This window comes from Mesocricetus auratus, unplaced genomic scaffold (assembly GCF_017639785.1).
Source record: "Mesocricetus auratus isolate SY011 unplaced genomic scaffold, BCM_Maur_2.0 Super-Scaffold_100676, whole genome shotgun sequence".
NCBI classification, from domain to species: Eukaryota; Metazoa; Chordata; class Mammalia; order Rodentia; family Cricetidae; genus Mesocricetus; species Mesocricetus auratus.
The window spans coordinates 11873160-11887435 of NW_024429266.1; the positions used below are offsets into that span (position 1 = coordinate 11873160).

The following is a 14276-nucleotide window of genomic DNA, read 5'->3' on the forward strand; positions in this document are numbered from 1 at the left end:
GGGAGGCAAGAGCAAGACCGCCAGTTGGAGGACTGCCTAGGCTAGGTAGTGAGACCCTACTCCAACAAACAAAAGCGAAGTAAACAAAGCAAATATAATGGGGGGGGGGAGGATAAGGGAGGGAGGAGAGAGAAGAGCAATCAGAAAGGTTTTTATTTTTCCGGAGTTAGTTTGAGAAGGCAACCAATCATGCATGGCACAACGGATAATGTGCTATTAAAATTTAAACGAAACTTGGGCCCTTTGCCATTTAATCAAGCCGGTGATCTTCTGGGCTCGTGGAGAGGTAGCCGCCCCGAAACACTCCACCCACGGAGGCGCTAAAGCGGCAGCCTTATCGGGCCTCAGACTTTTCGCTCCCTTTTCACCTTTTCCCAGGCTTTGTGAGCAGGCAACATTGTTGGCCACGGAATCCAGGCGCCGCTTCGCAGGCCTCCCGGGCGGGGCGTGGTCACGGCGGGGCGGGGCCTTAGACCCCGCCCCCGCCCGCGTCCCCGCCGCAGACCTACACCAGCCGGGAAACGAGCGGCCACCTCCGCCACTTGAGCGCAGCCCGGACGCGAGCGAGAGGCTGAGCGGGTCCGGGCGCCGCCGCTGCCGCCATGGGGAACTACGTGTCCCGAGAGGACTTCGAGTGGGTCTATTCGGACCAGCCGCACGCCGACCGGCGCCGCGAGATCCTGGGTGAGGACCGGAGCCCCGTTATGTGCGCGCGGCCGTGTGCGGGCCCTGCGCGGCCTCCCGCGCGCCGAGTGAGCTCGGCCTCCGAGGCTCCTTCCAGACGCTCGGCTGTTTGAGTGCGGGCGCGGGGCGGGCTCCGGGCGGGCCCAAGGCCGGCGGGATGGGGGCCTAGGCGCCCCCGCGCGCCGCTGTCCCTCCGGTGTCGGGCGCTGGCGGCCCCCGCCGGCCTGTGGAGTTGACGGTTCCTCGGTAGGGCGACCCGGGCTCGCCTCCTGCTGTCCCGACGCCAGAGTGACACCCCCCCCCCACGGCGGGAGGGGTGAGTGGGCTCGAGCCGGAGCGCCCGCTAGGCTCAGGGCGTGGTCCTGGGGCATCCCCGGGCCCCGGGATCCTTGATCACGTGGCCCCGGCAGCCGCTGGCCTAGCGGGGGACCAGCTCCCGGTAGCCCGAGACTTCGCAGACTGGACGGCTCCTCCGGGGCGTCCTTTCCCACTTATCTGCCGGACCGGATGGTTAGCAACGGCGCGAGCGAGGCTTAGCCTCCCGGACTTTAGGCCTAACTGAGTCTGGAGCCTGTTAGGGGTTTCCGAGTGGCATGGAGAAGTCTCGTCACTGCTTTTAAGGGGATTGATAATGTTCTTGGGTTATCCATTTTAATTCTCCCTTTCCAGTCCTCGTCTGGCCGGCATTTTTTTAAAAAAGGTGTGTGTGGGGCAATGTTATGAAGACCATTCCCATCCGGGTTAGATTGCAGCCGAAGACTATGCTTTTTTTTTCTTCCTGGTGCTAGATAGAGATCGAAAGGTTTTGTTTTTTTCTAACTTTTGCTGTTTTTTAAAAAATTGAGGAAATCAATAAAAGGCCACTAAATACGAGGAATCGTCTTATATACACCATTTTTACACTCTTTCTTAAAAATCTTTGCCCATTGGGTGGGTGAGGTCCTGGTTTGTTCAGTAGTAGCTAAACTTAGAAATGTCGTGTTTCACAGATAAGAGTGGATAGATGCCGTTTAAAGTGGATTTTTTTTCCTAGTCCTGGAATTCAGACTCAGGGATTCCTGGTACTGGTTGGGTCTCCACCTCAGAGCTGCTCCCCTGGCTTCTTCTGCAGAACTTGAATTGAGTGACTAGGTCGGAAAGGTGAAACTTCATCAGCGGTTGTCCTGTCAGTTGCTTTGGGCTCTTAGGTTTGGCTAGTCATTGCCTCACTGCTGTGATAAATGCCCGAGCAACACAGGGGAGAAAAGACTGACTTTGGCTGATGGCTTCCATTGGTGATCCGGCTGCCATTGTTTTTGGGTGGGGATCTGGTAAAATCATGGTGAAGAGGGCTTGAAGAAAAAAAAAAAAAGCTGATTCCCATTCGTGCTAGCCAGGAAGCAGAGAGAGAGAGCAGGCAGGAGCATGACTTCTGTGGCATGCTTCTGGTGACCAGCTCCTCCTCCCTGTATGCCATCGTTTTGTGAATCCTTGGAGAGATTAGTCTGTTGATTGGGTTGGAGCCTTCAGGATCCTCTCAGTGATCAGATCCGTCAACTGGGGACCAAGCCTTTAATACTCCCGTGTATGGTGATTTTACTTAGTAGGTATCTGATAGACATTTGAGCATGTTTTTCCCCTTGCAACTGTTTTTAATGATGTTCCTTTGAACATTCGTGTACAAGGTATGGATGCTTTTCCTTTGGGTATCATTTTGGCAGTTCTTTGTTAGCATTTTGGTTAAATGTCAGTCTAAACCATTTTACATTTTAAAAATTTTATTAGTGTTTTACCGATAAGTAAGGCTGTGTGAGGATTTTGGATCCTGGAGTTACAGACAGTTGTGAGCTGGGAATTGAACCCTGGTCCTCTGGAAGAGCAGTCAGTGCACCTAACCATTCAGCCATCTCTCCAGCCCGATATTTTACACTTACATCAAAAGTGCCTGAAGATTCTGGTTTCTCCACTACCTAGTTACTGCCTGTCTTTTCATGTGTAGGCATGTGTGTGTGCTACACACACACACACACACACACACACACACACGAATTGTGGAGGTCAGAAGACAGCTTTCCTGGAGCGGGCTTTCTCCTACCACATTGCTTTGACGCAGGATCTGTCTTGTTTCTGCTTCTGTGCTGGCCATTTCAAGCTAGCTGGTCCCAAAGCTTCCTAGCTTTTCTGGAACAGTCTTCTGTCTCAGCACATTCCCTTGCCATACTCCTGCTGGGTTGACAGATGTGCACCATGTGCACCACCACACCATGCTTTCTGTGTGGGTTCAAAGGAATAACCTCAGGGTTACCCACTAAACTCTCCTTTTGACTCCACCCTTACTTGTACTAAAAATTCAGTGTAGGACCTCAGGCATGCTAGTCAGATGCTCTACCATTGAGCTACAACTGTCTTTTTAAATGACAACGGTTTTATGGTCTCTGTATTTTCCTAATGATGTCAAGTATCTTTCATGTGGTTTTTGGGAGGCGGTGCCATTTATAAATCTTTTTTATTAAATTTTTTTGCCTTTTTAATTTTTGGGTTATCAGTTGAGTTTTAAGTGTTCGTTACATATTCTAGATAATGATTGTTTTATGAAATAGGTGACTTGCAAATGTATCTGCCTGTCTGTTAGATTGTCACCTGCTCTTTTTGATGGTATTGTTATAAAAAAAGAAGAAGTTTTGGTTTTTTGGGTTTGGTTTTTTTGTTTTTCAAGGCAGGCTTTCTCTGTGTAACAACCCTGGCTGGCCTGGAACTCACAGAGATCTGCCTGCCTCTTGCTCCCCAGTGTTGGGGTTAAAGTAGACCTCCCCAGTGCTGCCCATCCGGAAAAAAGATTATAATGCAGGTTCAGTTTACCGTTTTTTTCTTGAGTTGTACAATTTTGTTGGATCTATGGCCCATTTTGGGTTAACTCTTTTGGTGTAGGGAGGGGGTCCAGTGTGTTGGTTTCTCTTGTTGGTAAGCACTTGTTTTGGTTTCCTTTCCGGCTGCTATATGAGGCCCCTATACATGGGCTTGGGGAGTTTGTTTTGCTTTGTTTGTTTCCTTTTAGGACAGGATCTTACTTTGTAGTTCACACTAGCCTGGCGTTTACTAGCCATCTCAGTCTCCTGCATGCTGAGATAGAGGTGTGTGTCACTGTGCCAGTTTGTCTTAAAGTTCTGGGAAGATTCAGTGTAGAATTACTTGGAGGAAGTTTATTGGTCTGAGAGAACCATGAAAATGAGTTTTATAATTTGAAGATCTATAAAAAGAAATGTTATGTTCTTTCTTGTGTCAGCTGTGATAATTTAATGGTTTATATAAGATAACTATGCCAGAGCTTCGGTTAGATTTAGTTCAGTGTTGTTCTTAGAGAGGACACAGGTTTGGTTCCCAGTGCTACATGGTTGCTCACACTGCCTGTTACTCTAGTTCTAGGGGATTCCATACCGTCTTCTGACCTCTGTAGGCACTGAACCCACACAGCCCACAGACATACATGCAGGCAAAACACTCACACATATAAAAACAAAAAATAAAGAGAAAATATGTGTGTATTTGTGTAAGCATAGATGTAATTATTTTAATATAAGAGAATTTGGAATGTCCAGCTTGTTTAATTTTTGTCGCATAAATTGTTGTGTCATGCTATTTTGTGACTTTCTTATCAGAATGTATTCCTTCCCATTAGGAAATGAATATTTTTTAAAGTCTATAAGGGGGAAGTATTATGATTTAGAAAAGGGAAAAATCTAATTGCATTAATTATAGTTGTCAAACTGTTGTGTGCTTTTCTTTGTTCCTGACTTGTATTTTCTTTTCTTATAGCAAAGTATCCAGAGATCAAATCCTTGATGAAACCTGACCCCAACCTGATCTGGATCATAACTGGGATGGTTCTCATCCAGTTGGTTTCCTTCTACTTAGTGAAAGACTTGGACTGGAAATGGGTCATATTTTGGTCTTATGTCTTTGGCAGCTGCCTTAACCACTCAATGACTCTGGGGATCCATGAGATTTCTCACAATTTCCCCTTCGGCCACCACAAATCGCTATGGAATCGCTGGTTTGGAATATTTGCTAACCTCCCTTTGGGAGTTCCATATTCCATTTCTTTTAAGAGATACCACATGGACCACCATCGATACCTGGGAGCTGATGGCATCGATGTGGATATTCCTACCAATTTTGAGGGCTGGTTCTTCTGCACCGCTTTCAGGAAGCTTGTCTGGGTTGTCCTTCAGCCTCTCTTTTATGCTTTTAGACCCCTATTCATCAATCGCAAACCAATTACTTCTCTGGAAATCATCAATACTGTGACCCAGATCATTTTTGACATTATAGTTTACTATGTTTTTGGAATTAAATCTTTAGTCTACATGTTGGCGGCAACCCTGCTTGGCCTAGGTTTGCACCCAATTTCTGGGCATTTTATAGCCGAACATTACATGTTCTTAAAGGGACACGAAACATACTCATATTATGGGCCTCTAAATTTACTGACCTTCAATGTAGGCTACCATAATGAACACCATGACTTCCCCAGTGTTCCTGGAAAAAACCTGCCCCTGGTAAGTGAAGGACTTGATACTTTGTTTTTGATGATGTTGTAGTCAAATTAGTCATGGCTTGCTTATTGTAAAAGTAATCTAGTATGTTTTGTCAGATAAAAGGAAAACATATATCCTTTGTCTACCAGCCTAACTGCACTGAGGGTTCAGATCTTCTGTTTTGGGTCCTTATGCTTAGTGGTCATGCTTAGCGTTCAGACATGCAAATCTCTTACCTGCTAAACTAGCTCAGGATTAGAAAACTGTTGCTCTGTGCGGTCTGTGCGGGAAGTATCTGTTCATGGAACATTCATCACCATTAAGCTGTTGTACTTGGCTAAAATTTATTACTTTTGTAGCACACAGGTGATCAGTGCCCATGTTGTTACCCTTTCCTGGCAGGGATCTGCCTGGACAGTAGACCTTCAGTGTATTATGTGTGACGTAAGCAAAAGAAGACAGTGCAACCTTCGTTCTTTCCATCTTTTCCAAAACTAGCTACTCTTACTAACCTCGGCAGTTTTCCTGCCGAGCCTTCCCGCCAGCCTTTCCATCCTCAGAGTGAGTCGCCTGACACTGGGGAGGCAGACACAGGAGGGTCTCTGTGAGTTCAAGGACTGTTTCACAGAGAAACCCTGTCTCAAAAAAAACAAAAACAAAGAAAGTAGCCTGTTCTGTTAGAAAAAGAAAGAAAAACCTCCCCATAATTCTAAAAAAACAGGTAATACATATGAAAAATAGTTTTTCTTTACTTAAAAAAATTATGTATATAAGGGAACCCTAATGGATACTTCATGATGTCATACTCATTCAAATTTTTAAACACAATTGAAAAATTATATACAACATGATAACATTGCAGTATGTGATTATTTCTTTGGATGTGGTTAAGAAAAGCCTGTAACAAAACTGGCTCAGTGAGTAATCCATACCATAAAAATATACGTCAAGGTTAGATTACCAGGTATAACGCTCATAGGGTTTTGTAGGACAAGTGTCCTTTGGAAATAATGTTGCAGTATTTGGAGGTGAAATACAGGTTAAGTTGGCACAGCTAAGGAAGAAAGCAAGGAGTCCTTTTGTCATCTACAGAGTGCACACGTGAGTGTGCCCAAGGCTAATTGGGAGACAGGTGAAGGGCACATGAAGGCTCCCTGTTGCCCTCATCTTTTCAGTTGGAGAGAAAACTGCACCAAGTCTGTGGAGAAACCTCTGGGTGTCATTCTGCTGGTGTACTACCAGACATAATTTTATAGCCCATGTTTCCCTCATCTGTGACAAGGGAGCTGGGTTTATTTTTTAGGGAACTCTTACTTTAAAAAAAAAATCACAGTTTAAGGAGAAGAATCAGTCAACCAATGAGCAAAAATTTTTCGTCAAATATGGCTATTTTCCTGGACCAGTCCCCAAATTAAAAACTTCGTGTAGTCCAGGCGGTGCTTACCTAGGGCCTGTGGCACACTGGTGACCTCACTGCCTGCTCCTCCTTCCTGTCTCCTTTCTCGTCTGTCAATACACGATTAACGGGCCTAGATTTGGACAGCCCTGTCTTTCCTCTTCTTCCAAGAGGTCTGTCTATGAGGAACTGTTTATTCAGTACCCACCTGACATCTATTGCACAGTCCCTATGTACGTTAATAGTTTAACTTTTAAAAGGGTTTTTACGTATTTTAATGAGTTCTGCACCTCACAAGCGGTTTTTTAATTTTAATTCTTATTTTATGTGTATGTATGTTTGCAAGCATGTACATGTACCATGTGCATGCCTGTTGTCCTCAAAGGCCAAGAGAGAGTATTGGAACCTCTGAAACTGGAATTACAGGCAGTTGTGAGGCACCATGTGGGTCCTGGGAACCCTACACAGGTTCTGTGGAAGAGCAGCTGGTACTCTTAGCCACTGAGCTATTTCTCCAGCTTCAACACATAACATTTTTGTTGTTGTTTTGTTTTTCAAGACAAGATTTCTCTGTATAACAGCTCTAGTTGTCCTGGTACTCGCTCTGTAGACCAGGCTGGCCTGGAACTCATAGAGATCCGCCTGCATCTGCCTCCCAAGGAGTGCACTATCACACCCTGCCAAAGCACTGTTTTATGTATTTTATTTAAATTAGAAACAGTCTTATTTTACATATTCATCCCAGTTCCCTCTTCCTCCCATTCTCCCATACCCCCCCAATGACCACCCCCATCCACTCCCCAGGGAGGGTGAGGCCTTCCATGAGGGATCATTATAATCTGGCAAGTCATTTTTAAGCATACCTTTTTTTTTTTTCAGTTTGTTCACAGCTTTCTAAGAACCACAGCCATTATGTGTCAGTGTGTGAACTGGACCTTGCTGACCAATACCCGAGGTTTAATTCTTATTATTAAGGATTTGAAGTTTTTAGCTTTACGTCTTTATGTCTACAGTTCATCGACTTCTTGTGCTAAAGATGATCTTTAGTACATTTTCAGTCTTAGGAGTGTCTTGAGTCAAGTCCGGGCTCTGAACCGGCTTTATCATTTTACTATTTGGAACTCTAGCAATTTTTTTTTTTTTTTTTTTTTTTTTTGGTTTTTCAAGACAAGGTTTCTCTGGCTTTGGAGGCTGTCCTGAAACTAGCTCTTGTAGACCAAGCTGGTCTTGAACTCACAGAGATCCTCCTGCCTCTGCCCCCCCCTCCCCCCCGAGTGCTGGGATTAAAGCCATGCACCACCACTGCCCGGCGGGACTCTAGTTTAATCTTTCTGATTGCCAGTGGCTTTGCCCTAAGTTCAGTGTGGATTATGATGGAGCTGTTTATGTCATGTGATCTGCAGACATCATGAAGGACTGCAGGCTGAAGGACCATAAGCATTGCCCTTTGGCTCGTTGGTATTTTGTCCCTCTGTCTGTCAGACACCCACCTGTCCTCTTGTCCTCTTGAGGCCTCAGTAACACTCACTGTTCACCTTACTGTGTGTTCACTTCCAGGTGAGGAAAATAGCAGCTGAATACTACGATAAACTCCCCCAATACAACTCCTGGGTCAAAGTACTGTATGATTTTGTGATGGATGACACACTGAGTCCCTACTCACGGGTGAAGAGGCCTCCAAAAGGGAATGAGATGCAAGAGTAAATATCACAGCCAAAGGAATTCTCTGCACAGTTTCATAATAGCTGATAAAGTGGAATTTTTATCTTGTTAAGCTTAAGATGAGAAATGCTCAGAAGCTGCACTGTCGTAATTTCCAGCCAGGATCTCGGCGGCATCAAAAGCTACTCAGTCTTCAGTCAAGTCTTGCGCTCGCCTGTACTCATGCATTGTATTACTGTTACTAAAGGTGCCTCCACCTGTGTCTGTCATTCTGTAAGCATATCATGAAAAGCTTATTATGTTATTTTGCACTATAAAGTTTTGCTTTATTAAAACACCTAATAAACTGAACTGGTAATCGCAGTATATTTTTATATTTTGCTAACTATATGTTATAGTTACCAGGGTTTTGCGGGAACTTAAAATTTAATTCAGTAATTTCGTTACAGGCTTAACTTTAGCTGGATTTAAACATCTACTTCTGGAGGGAAAAGGGAGGCTTATAAGATTCAGGAAGCTGATAAAATTCTCCATCACAAAGCCCTCCTCAGGCTCTATAAGCAGCAAGGCTTTCTGGAGGAGCTGTCTGTGAGTCCTGAGGGAGCCAAGGATTCCATCCTTGTGACTTGTGAATTTGTCACCTGTCCCGCGCTACCGTCTCGCCAGCAAGAACGACGCAGAACACTCGGATCCTTCTGCAGTAAAGCTTTAATGCATCTTGAGAGATAGATGATCAGCTTCTTAGAGGGAGACCCCAAGCTAAGAAACCCAGCCCCTTATATAAGCCTAGGAGCTCCGAGTGAGACGTGTAGAGCCGGGATTGGTGGTTTGCACATCACCCCAGATGACGCCACGGGAGAGGCACAGCTTAAACGGTTAACTCCAACTGACAGCAGATGTCAGCGCCATCTTCTAACGGTTAACTCCAACTGACAGCAGATGTCAGCGCCATCTTCTAACGGCAATAGCGATAGCGAGGGCGGCTCCTCACATCTCCCCCTATTCATTTATTTTTGAAGCAATAGGACACCCACAACTTTGGAGTGGAGATAGAGGTCAAATCCCCATGTGCAAATTCGGAACATGTACAAAGCTCCTCTCCAGGGTCTTATCCCCAGAGGAAGTCCTGACCAGTCCGATGTCTTTTTCTGGGGGAAGGAGATCATGACATAGAACCTTCATGCAAGATGACTTATCTCCCAGGAGAAAGTCGTTATACCGCAGACCTCTCCTGTGCAGTGCTTAGCCTTGCAACTCCTTGGGCTGCTGAAGCCTACCCACTCTATCCCGTGCAATGAGACTAGCCTCGTGGGGTGCAAGAGCTGGGAGGCCAGCGACCTATTGCTTTAACATGGTTAACCAAATGTCAGGGGATGCTCCGTGTTCTAAGGCAGCAAGTGCTTGTGCCACCACCACTTTCTCCTTTTGTTTGGGCTCTGAGCGTACACACCATCCAAAGCATCAACACTATTCCACAGCAGAGAACTAGGCTAAATGATCCTACCCCCACCCATTCCTTAAAATAAGAAAATGCAGATGAAATCCAGGGGAGAGGTCTTCCATCAGAGAAAGATCCAGATGCGTCGAATTCACTTGCAGGATCGCCATTCTCAACTCACGGAGTGTCTGCTCAAACTCAAAAGTCCAATTCTGTAATAAATGTTGAGACAGAGCTTTTGACAGGTTAGCTGCTCTTGTAAAATTCTCATATTGTACTGAAGTGACACAAAGGCCAGGCAACTTTTGTTCACATCCCAATTGGGCCATCTGCCACAATATATCCAATTGTTCCTGAACCAAATTAATCTGTTGGTTTACCAACATCAGGCCTCCTTGTATCTGAGAATTGGCAGTGGCCTGTTTATCTAGGACCATGGTCACAGTGGCCTATAGTTCATTAATGGTTTGAGTTGTCTGCACAGTGGCGGAAAGTGCAAGGGCCGAGGCGGTAACCGAAGCAGTAACCGCGGCGGTGGCTATCAGGCCCACAATAATAGCAGAGATCCCAAAAATCTCGCTTTTCCCTAAACAAACTCAAATTACTTGGCGTCTCAACAGGAACTGGAACAAATCGAGGCATGCGCATTACCAAAGCAAAAGGGTGCTTAATAGCATCCCAGCATAATGCATAAAAACAATTCTAAGCAGAGCAATTTATTTCTTTCTGATTCTTACCTAAGGTATCATTACTCACAACCCAAATAAAGGGCAGCTGAATAATTAGTTCTCTTAAAAGGGGTATACTTAACATTGGAGGAGGACCAATCAGATGATCCATAGCTCTGTCCCTCACTCAGACTGTTGCCTAATGCCCCTTTCCAATCTGTCCCTTCTCACTATCATAGGAGAAAGATCAGTACAGCTTCCATTAATTCAAAAGGATTAGCATTAGATCTTTCTGGATCCATATGAATAAAATTATCCTTTAATGAAGAAATCACAGTAAAGCACAAGCTTCCTACTAATGACAAGGTTCTCTCATCCTGAAAACTCTGTATCTGAGGATCTAAAGGCAAAAAGGCAAGCCCCAACTCTCTATTATTTGTGAAAAATCTAGGGAACACCTGGGCATTCTGCATCACTGGCATCGGTAGGGGAAGGTAGACATGATGGCCCACCGTAACTCTCCCATCATACTAGGAACCATCATCCCGAGTAGGAGAGTCTTCATCACCCACTTGGCCTCCATCCTTCTTATTCTGGAGTTGTGAAGGAGCTCTTCGAGTGAGTCTTTCAGGGATCCACAGGGGTTTTCTTCCTCCTGTGGAAAAACACACACAGCTCCCCTGGATCTTATAAGAATAGGATCCGGGCCTTTCCAGAGATCAGTCAAGACATCTTTCCATTTTACCATTTCTTTTGGCCTATCAGGCTCTAAACTGTGGCGATCAGCCGCAGTGTGGCCTTGGGCATCACAGTTCAAGAAATTAAGGGTAAAAAGTGCCATGGATACAGCAACTCTTGGTACCGAGGGTAGAACATCCTCAATACTCCCCTTTTGTTTAATCAGATATGATTTGAGTGTACGATGGGCACGTTCCACAATGCCCTGTCCTTGAGGGTTATAAGGTAGGCCAGTTAGATGGGTAACATCCATTTGCCGACAAAACTGTCGGAATTTTTGAGAGGTATATGCTGGTCCATTGTCTGTTTTTAAAATTCTGGGTTTTCCCCAAGCACTCCAGGCCTCAAGGCAATGTTGAATCACATATGAGGCCTTTTCCCCTGTTAGGGGTGTGGCAAACATTACGCCAGAACAGGTGTCAACAGAAACATGAACATATTGAAGCCTTCCAAAAGAGGGAATATGAGTAACATCCATCTGCCACATCTGCAATGGTCTAATGCCACGTGGGTTTATTCCCATGTGGGGAGTAGGTAAGAATTCGCAGCAATTCTGGCATTGAGTAACAATTTCCCTAGCCTCTTTCCTGGATAGAGCAAAACGACGGCGCAAGGTCTCAGCCGTCACATGAAAGCGCTTATGGAATTCTTTTGCTGCTTGTGCATGGGTAGACAAGGCAGCGGCCACCAGCTTTGTAGCCTTGTCCGCTAAGTCATTCCCTAAGGACATGGGACCTGGGAGTCCAGAATGTGCTCGGACATGGGTAATGAAAACAGGAAATCTCCTATTTAACAAGGCAGCTTGTATCTTCTGAAAGATGTTAGCAACTCTGCTGGAGGATCTTATTATTCCAGCTATCTCAAGGAGATTAACTGCATTAACCACATAAGAGGAATCTGATACAATATTGAGGGGTCCTGGAAAAGCCTCAAGAACCTCCAGTACTATCAGACATTCTACAACTTGAGGTGAAGTTTCATTATATTGTTTAGATATAACCCTATCCTTGACCACATAAGCTCCCATACCAGTTTTTGATCCATCAGTGTACACCACAGTCCCATCTGGGAGTGGGTCTTTAGCTGTCACTTGTGGAAACACTATAGCCTGGTTTAGGGCAAACTGTAAAATTGGATGCTTTGGAAAATGATTATCAATTTGTCCTGAAAAGGAAGTAACTAAAACTGCCCAATCACTAGATGTGGCTGCCAAGGTCTGAACTTGTGCAGCAGTATAAGGCACAATCAAGGAATCAGGATCCCTGCCAAAATGTGTAACAGCTGCTTTTATTCCGCGAAGCGCGAGCTGTGCAACAGCATCAGGGTACCAGTCAATAATCTTAGCAGGGGAAGCATTTGGATGAATCCAAAGTAATGGTCCATGTTGCCACAGGACTGCAGTTGGCAATTGAGCTGTCTTAAAAACACACAGATTAAAAGGTAGTGACTCCTCAATTCGTTGTAATTGTGCTTCCTGTAAGGCCTCTTCCACCATCTGTAAGGCTCGGTGGGCGGCAGGGAGTAAATTTTCTGGGTGAGGAGATATGAGGCTCACCCTCCAGGAGATCGAAGAGGGGTTTTAGATCAGCAGATGGAATTTTTAAAAAGGGCCTCAACCAATTTATATCTCCCAGAAGTTTCTGAAAATCATTTAATGTTTGTAAGTGGTCTTTGCGAATTTCTATTTTCTGAGGAACTATATTTTTGGGAGTAATCTTTGAGCCCAAAAAGAGGCCTGTATCTGCAATTTGAACCTTTTCTGAGGCAATCTCTAATCCCCACTGTTTTAATTCAGCCACCAGCATGGGAAAAGCCTTTTGTAAAACATCTAACTCTTTGTGACAAATAAGAATATCGTCCATATAATGGATAACGATTAAAGATGTAAATTGCTTCCTAATTGGCTCCAAAGCCTCCTGCACATATAGCTGACATATTGTTGGGCTATTGGCCATGCCTTGCGGCAGTACCTTCCACTGAAATCTCTTGTCTGGTTCCATATGATTAAGAGAAGGGATAGTGAAGGCAAACCTTGGTCTATCCCGTGGGTAAAGTGGAATAGAGAAGAAACAATCCTTAATATCTATAATAATAAGCTTCCAATCTTGAGGAAGTGCAGAAAGCAAAGGAAGGCCTCTTTGAACAGGGCCAAAAAGATGCATCTGATTGTTAATGGCCCGCAGGTCGTGGAGTAATCTCCACTTCCCAGATTTCTTCTTAATAACAAAAATTGGTGTATTCCATGGGGAGGTAGAAGGCTCTAGATGCCCCAGCCGTTCCTGTTCTTGCACTAATCTTGTGACAGCCTCTAATTTTTCAGAGGATAGAGGCCATTGAGAGACCCATAACGGCTCCTCTGTTTTCCATGGTATGGGTCGTGAAGCCTCAACGGCCCCTAAATAAAACCCAGTCCTTTTCTACCCCGATTTCCGTGTTGTGTAATGGGTTTTATTCTGCCTTGTTCTTGCCTACCCAAGCCTCTACCATTTGTATACCCCATCTTTGCCATAATGGCTGATGCCTGGGGGAGTATTCATTAGTTAGGGTCATGCCCATGGCTTGTAACACATCTCGTCCCCATAAATTTACAGGGAGTGGCAACACATAGGGGGTAAAACATCCCTGTTTGCCTTCAGCATCCCGCCAGGTTAAGGCTGAGGCACTGATGGCAGGAGAGGACTGGTATCCAAGACCTTGTAGAGAATGAGATGAAACAACAGTGGGCCAAGACTTCGGCCACCAATGGAGTGAAATAATGCTTTTGTCTGCTCCCGAATCCATTATCCCTTCAAATTCTTTTCCATTAATTAACAATTTTATTGTAGGTCTCTCATTTAGGGGTATAGCCAGATAGGCTGAATCACTTCCAGAAGATCCCATAGCCCTTTTTTGTAAAGTGTAGGTTTCTCCATCCCCGAGGGAGGGCAGCAACACCAGTTGTGCAATTCTATCTCCCTGCTTTATAGAAAATACACCCCGAGGGCTAGAACAGAGAACTTGAATCTCCTCTTTATGATATGGGTCAACAATCCCAGGATATATAATGAGTCCCTGTAAAGTTAAGGAGCCACGGCCCAGAATAAGCCCAATGGTGGCAGGGGGCAAAGGTCCAGGGGAATGGACTGGGACCGGTTGAACATTCATTTGGGGCATGAGTAAGAAGTCGGAGGCGGCAC

At 45.1% G+C, this 14276-nt stretch overlaps 1 protein-coding gene across 1 annotated transcript; it reads left to right on the plus strand.

Annotated features, from left to right (window-relative positions):
* Positions 1-494: 494 nt before the first annotated feature.
* Degs1 (delta 4-desaturase, sphingolipid 1) lies at positions 495-8607 on the plus strand. Its single transcript, XM_040737848.1, has 3 exons — positions 495-684; positions 4477-5219; positions 8152-8607. The coding sequence occupies exons 1-3, from the start codon at positions 603-605 to the stop codon at positions 8296-8298; spliced, it is 972 nt and encodes a 323-aa protein (XP_040593782.1). The 5' UTR covers positions 495-602; the 3' UTR covers positions 8299-8607.
* The last annotated feature ends 5669 nt before the right edge of the window (positions 8608-14276 follow it).